Here is a 10,069-nt window from a genome sequence, read left to right as displayed (position 1 = left end):
CACACTTCCCCCAGAGCAATGTGTGAAGAGAAAGCTGAAAGCAGTTTGCTTTTTAAAAAATTCTCGAAATCTCTTGAAGTTGAAAAACCAAACTTGTAATCATGAGCAGGGGCGGATTGGCCATCGGGAATACCGGGAACAATCCCGAACGACCGGTGGTCAAACCTATACTTTCTGTCTTGAGGGGGGATACGAGCGGCCCCTCCTAACTTGGACTGATCCTCGTTTTTCCTGACATCCGATTGGCTCAAACTTAAGGCGCCGAAAAAAGAGGTCACTTTCAGTCAGGTTTGGATTTGGTGATGTGAGGTAGGTAGCAGGAGAGAGGAGAAGGAGGAGCAGCAGGAGGAGAAAGGAGGAGAAGGAGGAGCAGCAGGAGGAGGAGAGAGGAGAAGAGAGGAAGAGCAGGAAACAGACAGGTAGAGGGGCAGTGTGCAGGGCTGGGTAGGCAATCATATTAGGCATATCAATCAATCAGATTTTTGCATTTAGGATAAAATGCCAATAGTTCCACATACTAGATAATAACTTGACTGAAGCACAGATTGAACTAGAAAATGTTTTATTCTTAGTCATATTTATAACGTTGTGATGTTCTTCTCATGCATATGTAGCTGCACAATCAGTAAGCAGAGGCAGGGTCCATCACAGGGGAAGCTGAGCCAGGGAGCCAAGCTGAGGAAGGAAGGACACACACACACACACACACACACACACACACACACACACACACACACACACACACACACACACACACACACACACACACACAAATCTTTATTTTATGGGACTGCATTGTAGTTTTTGAGTATAAGAGTGTGAGTATTTGTAACTATTTTATCACTCCAACTGACTGTGCATGTGCCATGCTGGTAGTTAGCAGTATACTGTGACTTATGTGTTGGAGATTAGGTTTTGCTTTGTGTTCAGTGCAGTGGTGACTTGCTTATACAACCTGAGGAGGCAAGTTTCTTGAAGGTATTCAGCGTAAGCTGATTCTCTTTATACCATAAAAACACTATTAGAATTAAAATACTTGCAAAAAACAAATCCTTCTGCTCGTGCACCATGGGCACTCGTGTAAAAGGCCTCTCCAGCTTAAAGTCCCGGGCTGAATTTCAGTCCCAGTACGGCCCTGCTCATGAGGAAGAATTATTTTACTGTTTGAAATGAGTTAAACAAAGTAGTTAAATAGTTGATAAACCGGTCATGATAGAACAATGCAAAGTAGTGTGAATGCACACCGAACCAAATAAAATATATATTGTAAATACTGTACACACATGCACGCACGCACACACAGACACACAAACACACGCACAGACACACACACGCACATAGACAAGCAAACACACACACACACGCACAGACACACACATGCACAGACACACAAAGACACTCTCTAGTAAAGGTGAAAAACCAAACTTTTACTCATGAGGAAGAATTGTTTGCACCCCGAACCAAATAAAAACTGCAACTTAAATCTCCTTAAAGTCATCTTTTAAGTGTATTTGCAGATAACCTGATCCCAATGTGTTTTATATCAAAATGTGCTAATATGTTATTAAAGGGAAACTTCACCTGGACCCTATTGTCCCATATATATGAGTCTAAGTGACTGATATGCACAAAAATCTTTGACATTGGTCCAGTATTGAGCGAGAACGCTGTAACAGGCAGCAGTGAACCGGGCTGTAATGTAACCCTACAGGACTAATGTTCAGCGTCAGTCAGATAGAGGTGGGCGATATATCGTTTAGACGATAATATCCAAATTGTTGTCTGGACGATTTGCAAAACTGGGATATCGAATATTTCATAATTTGTACAATCCGACCCCCCAAACATGAAAAGAGCTGAAGGAAGTTAAAGAGAAAACAAATAACGCACACTATAACCTTCTAAACAATTATATGTAGCGATGTTAATACTGTAGGGGTTTGTTTGACTGTATTTTTTGTACAAAATCACGATCGTCCCGCACGAGAGTAAGCTGCTACTAGTTCTTACCCTGCGCGTTATGACGTTCACTCATGTCAACAAAGATGACATGACTAAAAATGACATAATTTGTCTTTGAAATCAAAAACCAACTGTTGGTTTATCACCTATATGACATAAGAAAGATTTTATTTAGCCCCCAGTGGGGAAATTCCCTCAGATAAAAGCAAGAAGTAGTTTCAAATATAATTGACTTCCGATTGAAAGTAAAAAGTTAAATTTAACTCCTATACAATCCATCAATAGGAGACCTATTATCCTAATTCAAAAGTACTTTTAGCTCTCTGGTACCAGCAGGAACTGGCCTGAAAGGCAACTTCTTGTTTTTTCTAAACTTTTAGGCATTTGAGTCAATTCAAGTTTTTTATGTTGGTGTGCTGAAAGCTCCGAGACACGAGGCCTTGTGGCAGACTCCTCCTCGCTGGTCATCCAGTGCACTTCTCTCTAAAGCTCTTGTTTCCTCTAAGCTTTTCCTGACTGAATTGTTATCCCTTCTATTTATAAAGTATACTAGTATATTATATATTATTATCTTTATGGTATAAAAGTATTATCTTTTACTGTTTATAAATTATCTTTAACTTATATTATATTTTACTTTTCGTGTAAACATATAAATATGAGACTAAATATTAAATGAATGTGTGTATACCATTGTCTCAGTACATTACTCATAATGTACATCATTAAGCAGTCACATCAACATTAAACATTTTCATTTAGATATTTAGTCTTAATCATATCTCCAAGTTGTTGATACATTTAATCATCATGGTTTCAAACCCCATCTCAGCACTCACACAACCCTTACACAACTTACACAGGTCACCAGGAAAGATGCAGCAACTGCAAAAGTCTAGGAAAATACAAATTATGGTATTCCCCTTTTCAAACCAGGTTTCTATCAACTTTTCATCAATCCAATTCAGATTTGAACAATGAAACGTACTTTGAACATTTCCTGACACATCAACTGAATACTTATCTTAAAAGTAAAAATAAGTACTTCTAATTATCTTCTCCTAATAATGTGTGTATTTTCAGAATGTGAGTCTGTGTGCTACTTAACTTCACAATGCGTCAGATGTGTCAGAGCAGAAGGGTCTCTCGCTCCCCCCCTCCCTCTCTCAGTCCGTCTGCTGGTCCGGACCTCCAGACAGTTTTTACTGGTCCTGCAGCTGGAGGGGGGGTGAGATGGACCCGACTGACACAAATGAGGCGCCGTGTGGCACAAAACAGAACTCCAAAAAGCATTATTTGTTCTTCTTATCAATATTATCACTTGGAAAAGTGTCTAATTATTTTATTGAATATCAATAATTATAAAACCGCATTTCTTTCCCTCATGCTGGTTTAACTCTATGACATCCATACAAATTGTGCTAAAAAGGAAACACTGCTTTTGTAATTGTTCTCTTTTAGATTACTTTAAGGGTTGTGTTTCAGTAAATAGTGAAAGTCAATCAAAACAAAACTAAATTTTCTTTAGAATAGTTTTTAAATTTAAAATATTATATGAACACCCCATTCATTAAACCCCCAATTTATTATTGCTACTATATCCCTTCTATTTGAGACATGACAAGCTCATGACTCAAAAAACGCAGCAAATATAAAGCTGTTCAGTGGTTTAGCCATTAGCTGTGTTACACAGCAAAACCTGAATAAAAGCAACACAAAATTCAATAAATCATTTCTTTTAAAAGAAAACCATTCACCAAAGTGTTTTCAACATCAACATCATTAATTTAGTTTTAACCTATTTCTGATATAGCAAATCAAAATACAAACAAAGTCTTTAGTGCAGTTTTACTGAAAAAAAAAAAAAAACTCACTAGAGTACAATATTAAATTAACGGTTTTTAGGCTGAAATCTCATATCAACCTGTATTGGTTTCAATATAACCAATAAACTAAGACGAATTAAACAAAAATATGTTGTTTATTTTCTTTTTATCTTTAGTTTGCAACCCAAAGTTATACTACTCGTTGTCTGGTAGTTCTAAAAATCATTATGAATTAAAGTTTTTAGGCCTATAGAACAAACCTAAGTACTTCCAATTTGACCTCTATTTATCCAATTTGTTACCTGATATGGGAAACATATCACATTCTATAATTCATGACAAACTATATCAAAATCATTGCTGAACTCTACATGCACAACTCCTGTTTTTCTCTTATCTCTGAGTGTGTGTGTGTTGCTATGGCCTTGCTGCTCTGTAAGCTTAGTCTACAGTGAGGGTTAACCAATCAGCTCACTGAGTGGCTCTGCTGTTCTCATTGTGGTTGTTAGCATGTCATCAGGAATTTAATAAGCAGAGCTTTTGTCAAATGTAGGCATGTTGCATTTTGAATGCAAACCACTATACTTGAGATTTTGGTAGGAATTCACCATTTTGGAATTATTTCAGTAAGTAGGGCTTTGGCTCCTACACTAGCTGACAGTAGTCTGGATCCAAAAAGAAATCATTTGTGAACCAATGTTGCTTCACCATTGTGAAACAACTGTTTTTCCCTCAATTGTATTTCCATCATCCTAATCATACTTTTTACACCTGGTTTTAACCCATGTGTCAACTTTGCAAAATTTAGGAAAGAAAAAGCTGGATAGCTTTCTGTTAGGAAGAATGAGCTCTACTGCTTGTACTGAGAGATGAGATGGCAGAGGTCCAAATCAGATAGCATCAGAAACACCTACAACAGAGAAGCCCACACTGCTAGAGTCTCTGGAAGAAGAACTGTTAACCTAAAAAATGAAATCAGGGTTAAAATACAGTGCATCTGTTAGAGGGACATTTTGCAATATAACAGAGTAATAATATCTAAGGTACCTGGCCACAGATAAATAGAGTTTTTCATTCTCTTCCCACAAAATGTGTGACACAGAATGTGGAACAGGGCGTATTTAATGCTTCGAGTGGCAGAATCAAGTTTAGCAGAGAAATTTTCAACCGGACGGAGTTTTGTCGCCGTGGTGTTGCAGCAACACAGAGCCACGCAGCTCTTATCAACGGTCTGCATAAACTGTTTTTAGGGATCTGGCAGTCCCAGCGTCAGGGAAGCCAGTTTCATATTCACAAACGCTTCATTAGCTTCGGCAGCAAAAAGTCTTACAGTAACCTCAGGAACGTGTACAGGCATTTTTACGTGACAGGCTCAAGTAAAAAAAAATCCTAATCATTAACACTAAACTGAAAAAGCTGCTATTCTGTTCATTTTACATGAAAACAGCACTGTACCAAAAAACTCTCTCGAGGAAGGAAAAAGCAGATGCAGCCTTGAGAGATGTAGAAAAAACACAAGCTGGGCTCTTTAAAAACTATATTGGTTGTCAGTCAAACATACAGTTACAACCCAGTCAGTATCAGTCCAAATCAGAGGTGAGGTTGTGAGGGCTGATTACAGACGCCGCCTCAGTGAGCTCATTTTAGCCACACTGTGATTAACAAATGTGGTTTTGTTAGATGCATCATAACGAGAAATTCTCAATCCATCAGGTGTTGAGGTTAAGCCAATGTTAACAGTGCACATTAAATCACTACCTGAGCAAAATAAGTCGACATAAATCAGACCCCAAAAAAAGTTTCCCATGTATATGAGAAAGGAACAGAAAATTGTTCTTTTACTGTTTAACCTGTATTCCCAATTGACCAAATAGAATGACCACTGCACTTCAGTGTCAAATCTTTAGCTCTAATAATCAAGTTATGTGAGTGGAACCTCTTTAACTTTACCCTCAGTAGTAGGCATTTTCTTCTAGGTTTCAGAAGATAACATACTATAATTGTTTAACTGAATAGATTATTTTTCAGAACTTCCTAACCTATCAATTGTTCCTAATAGCAAAAACAAAAACATGTATCAGTGCCAAGCATTTCTTCATTGCATGAAGCGAGTGTTTGTGTGTGTGTTTTTTAGCACTACTTTCCTCATCAGCTTTTGGACTCAGTCAAACAGAGGGACTAGTGTTGTTCTCTGTCTGAGGTGTTTTTAGCTTTTTCTTCGGGCAATTACATACCCAATGTCCAAAGTCCTTGCAGTACAAACACTGGTCTCGGTTGTAGGGCTCATTATTTTGCCCACGGTACCCGCCTCGGCACCTTCTGGCTCGACCACGTCCTTCGTGGGAGCGGCCTTTTTCGGGTCCGCGCTCCATATGTTGCCCACCAGCCTGTTGTTTCTCACGTACTCGTTGGTCTTTCCACCCGATGCAGGTGTGACTGATGTTGTCGGTCCTGTCCGATAGTTGAGTCTGTGTCCTCTTCGTCCCTCCATTTAACCAACTTGTCTTCCTGATTTTTAGAGAAAGCCTCAGAACATGGGCTTTGGTTAGAACTGATGAGGTTATTGGTGCATGTGTGTTTTTGCATTCTTTCCCTGAAAACATTCTTTGTTTTTCCTGTACTCAGTTCCTGTAATTCAGTCTTAATTTTGTCTTTTTTCATTAGTTTTTTTTTCTCTTGTTCTCCTAATTCCTAATTCCTATTTTCAATTTGCCCGAATTTAAAGGAAACCCAAAAATTTCGACCAATACGGCAGACACTCCAAACTGTTTAAGCCATATTTTCGCACCATGTCATCCACCACGGTTCCCGTAGGGACGTGTGAGCCGGATCTACCCGATCCGTTACCCATTTTACTGGGAAGAAGTACTTCTATCCTACTTACAATCGTCACTGTAATGCCAGGTTTTTATCTTATTTCGGAAAAACCCAAGCACAAAAAAACCTAAAAAAACTGTTTATTAGATTTACTTCAAAACCTAATTAGATTTGTCCCCCGAAAATCTACAAAGCAAAGTCACACCCGTGTGTTGATCAGTTTTATGGTTCCAAAATGCTACTAGAATGATCACAATTAGGCCTATGTATTTACACAAACATAAAAGTCTAGGCCTACCCAAAATTAATACAAACAACCCCAAAGTGGTTATCCTATTTTAGTGTCAGTTTTTGTTTCTGGAAGTTTACTACAGCCAATTCAAATTACTCTTAATTTAATTTAAATGAGAGTGTGATCTTACCCTGCTGCTGGAATTGCTTCCGTCTTAATAGATCAGTGTTGGGTCAGTAGAGGCCTCCGTGGTTTCTGATCCTCTCTCTCTGAATGCTTTTTGGGCGAGGTAGAGGCGAAGATCGTTGGATCTCGGATCGCGAGTCCTCAGTCAACCACGGAGTCTCTTTTATCTGACCCCCGCACATGATCCCATCCTCGTCGCCATGTCGCAGGGGGAAGAGTTTTCAGAGTTTAGTAAATTGAAACAAATAAGACAGTCTGAGACTAGAACCAAGTGGGGTTTTTGTATTTTATTAAAAACATATATATATATATATTTGCAAATAGGAGCAACATGATTTCACAAAAGGCCACAGCCCAGTGTGGAGTCAGTTTCTCCAATGAGTGAACAGAACACCAGGCTTATATACATCTTCAGAGTGACAACACACACGCTCTTGGCTTAGGATGACGCTACAATTTTGACAGGCAATCTGATACACATGAAGACAATCAGAGAAATACAAGAGACATCTCGGAGCCATCTCACCTCCTCCTCCTCCCTGTATGACTTTCACCCCACCGTTACATCTTAACTGGCATGGGAAAACATGAGATAGTTTTAGGGTGACTTTGTACCTTTTTCGGTTCACGCTAACAGAGCTCACATAATGTTCCAGACTGGATGTCTCACAAAGTTAGAATCAAAATCTGCATGTGGGAAATGAGATAAACTCTTTCAGCATTTGTGAGAGAAGTAAAGTACAAATTAAACATAAAAATATAAGGAATTGTGCTTAAATGTAATTTTCCCATTACAACTCTACAAATCACAACATGTAAATAAGAACATGTTGGTGTTATTTTGTCACTTTTGTCACAATTGGGAGCAGTAGGCTAGTTGGAACCAGCTACCTGCAGGATCTGTGCTAGGCTAAGCTAATGCTGGAGCTGTCAGACAGCGTTACAGCACGCACTGAGATGAGAAGGGTATGTATGGACTAGTCTAACTCTGGGGGTTACAGTGAATAAGATAAAGTCACAATAAGTCGGCGTGTTCCTTTAAGCTCAGAGTGGATTGAGCGTTTGCAGTTGCAGCTCCCACGACCTTTTCCTAAAACCCAAACCGTCCCGTTCTTCTAACATGTCACGGAAACGTAAGCCCACCCACCACCTTTTCCTGAACATAACTGGGTCAAAAGGGGACGCCAATAGTCCCGACCAAGCGCGTTTAACTTAAAGCCCTAAAGGAGACGTGGGGTGTGTGAGGACCTGTTGGCCTCGATGCAGAAGGTCCACAGTTCGAGTCCGATCTGGGACGATTTCCTGCACATCTTCCCCCCCCCCCTCTCTCTTTCTCCCCCTTTTCATAACTTTCCTATCCGTTAAAGTCGGAAATCTTTAGACATTTTGTCCATTTTTCTTCAATGTTCTTGTGTCATTCAAACTGGTCCAAAATGCTATAAAATTCAATGAAAGTAGTGAACTGATCATTTATTTTACAGAACCATCCACGTTGTTATTTTATTTTCTTGACAATTTCGTTGGAAGAAACCCACATTTTCAGATATCGAAACTTTTTGACAACGGGGTAAGTTTTAAGTTAATACTGGACCAGTTTGAAAGACTGTTGTTCCCATCAGTCACTTAGACACAAAAACTAAGGAAACTACAACAAAGTTACCCTTTAAGATTTCTAGTTCAATTTGTTTCTCAACCAAGATGATGCTGTCAGTCAGTGAGTAAGTTTCCTAAAGCGCACGTAGAGATGACCTAGAAAGAGCTGCAGCTTTGTATTTGTGTGTGTGTGTGTGCAGAAACAACACAACGTGTGGTTTCAGAGAGGCAGATCAAAGACGATCAAAGGCGGTGATGCCATCGCAGGAAGTGCTACCGATCAGAATAAAAGTCAGAGCTCAACATCGGGGCGGACATCAGTGAGAACCACCCAAGCTTCGGACCTGAACCTCCGGCTGAGCCTAGGGAACCCTGAAGAGAGAAACAAAATCATCTGCAAAAAACTCACCAATCCAGATCTGAATAAGAACCGAACAAAAAGGACAACGAGGTGTCTGAAAGCAGCGAGAGTCCAAACTGTCAGCATGATTTCGACTTCAAACTCCATTCTGACGGTAAGAGCAGCTGAATCTTATTTCGCTTCTTTAAGTCTTTTGTAGCGAAGGGGAATCCAAATCCTGCAACTTGTGCCTCCGCAACTCAGTCTTTGCAAAATCTTCTACAAAAGCTGTCTTAATAAAGCTTTAGCGCATAACGTTTTGATATTAATGAGCGTCCGTTGCCCGGTGAGTTCGTACAAAGATAATTAAAAGATAAAAACATTGCGTTGTCTTCGGATTTCAGACAAAATTGACATACAGCATCCGGGGAGCAAATTAGGGTTCAGAGTCTTGCTCAGGGACGCGTTGAGATGTGGAGGAGCCTGGGATTGACCCACCAAACTCAGGGTTGTGGGACAAGCATTTTACATTTTAAATTTTACATTTTTCACAAGCCACCCCACAAAGTGCATGGTCCAATGGGAGACAACACAAGGGTTAAGGCTGTCAGCTCCACACAACTCTAGTTGTATTTCTCAGGACGGCGATGTTCACAAGATTGAGTTTACTTAGAATAACTCACGAGGGGAGACAGAAACTACGCACCGCAGCTTTAAGTCAGTCTTTTTCTTGCCTTGGCGTTCTGATAGAAACCAAATGGTTTCACGTTTTCAGCCCTGCTAGTAAAACCTTTGAGTCTGTGACTAAACACTCAGCCGCATTATGACAGATGGTCTTCACTTTAGTCTTTGCACAGTCTCAACTCTGTGCACATAAGTCTGAGATTTGGACTTTTAAAAAGCCATAAAACTTTGATAAACAAACTAACTTTATCAACTTTACTACACTTATTGTTATTGCTGTTAACTGTTTTTTTGGGACATTTTATTGCATTCACTATAAAAATTTGACTTCTTTTATTATTTGAACTGTTAAAAGGCCTCCTAGGGACAGGTGTTGCGAATTAGCCATGGCTACAAACCCTGTGATACAGGCATCGGATTGTTATTTAT

The 10,069-nt window shown here is 39.5% G+C and overlaps 1 protein-coding gene across 1 annotated transcript in view; it reads left to right on the top strand.

Annotated features, from left to right (window-relative positions):
• The first annotated feature begins 394 nt into the window (after positions 1-394).
• The window catches only part of il17a/f1 (interleukin 17a/f1), a 12,512-nt gene continuing 2,837 nt past the window's right edge, over positions 395-10,069 (top strand). The window contains exons 1-2 of the mRNA XM_028581536.1: positions 395-419; positions 8,817-9,131. Coding sequence (XP_028437337.1) covers positions 9,102-9,131 — 30 coding nt within the window. The 5' untranslated portion in view covers positions 395-419; positions 8,817-9,101. The remainder of the gene's footprint in view (positions 420-8,816; positions 9,132-10,069) is intronic.

This window comes from Perca flavescens, chromosome 1 (genome assembly GCF_004354835.1).
Source record: "Perca flavescens isolate YP-PL-M2 chromosome 1, PFLA_1.0, whole genome shotgun sequence".
Classification (NCBI taxonomy): domain Eukaryota; kingdom Metazoa; phylum Chordata; class Actinopteri; order Perciformes; family Percidae; genus Perca; species Perca flavescens.
The sequence above is the reverse complement of the archived record's forward strand: the minus strand, read 5'-3'. Positions and strand labels throughout refer to the sequence as shown.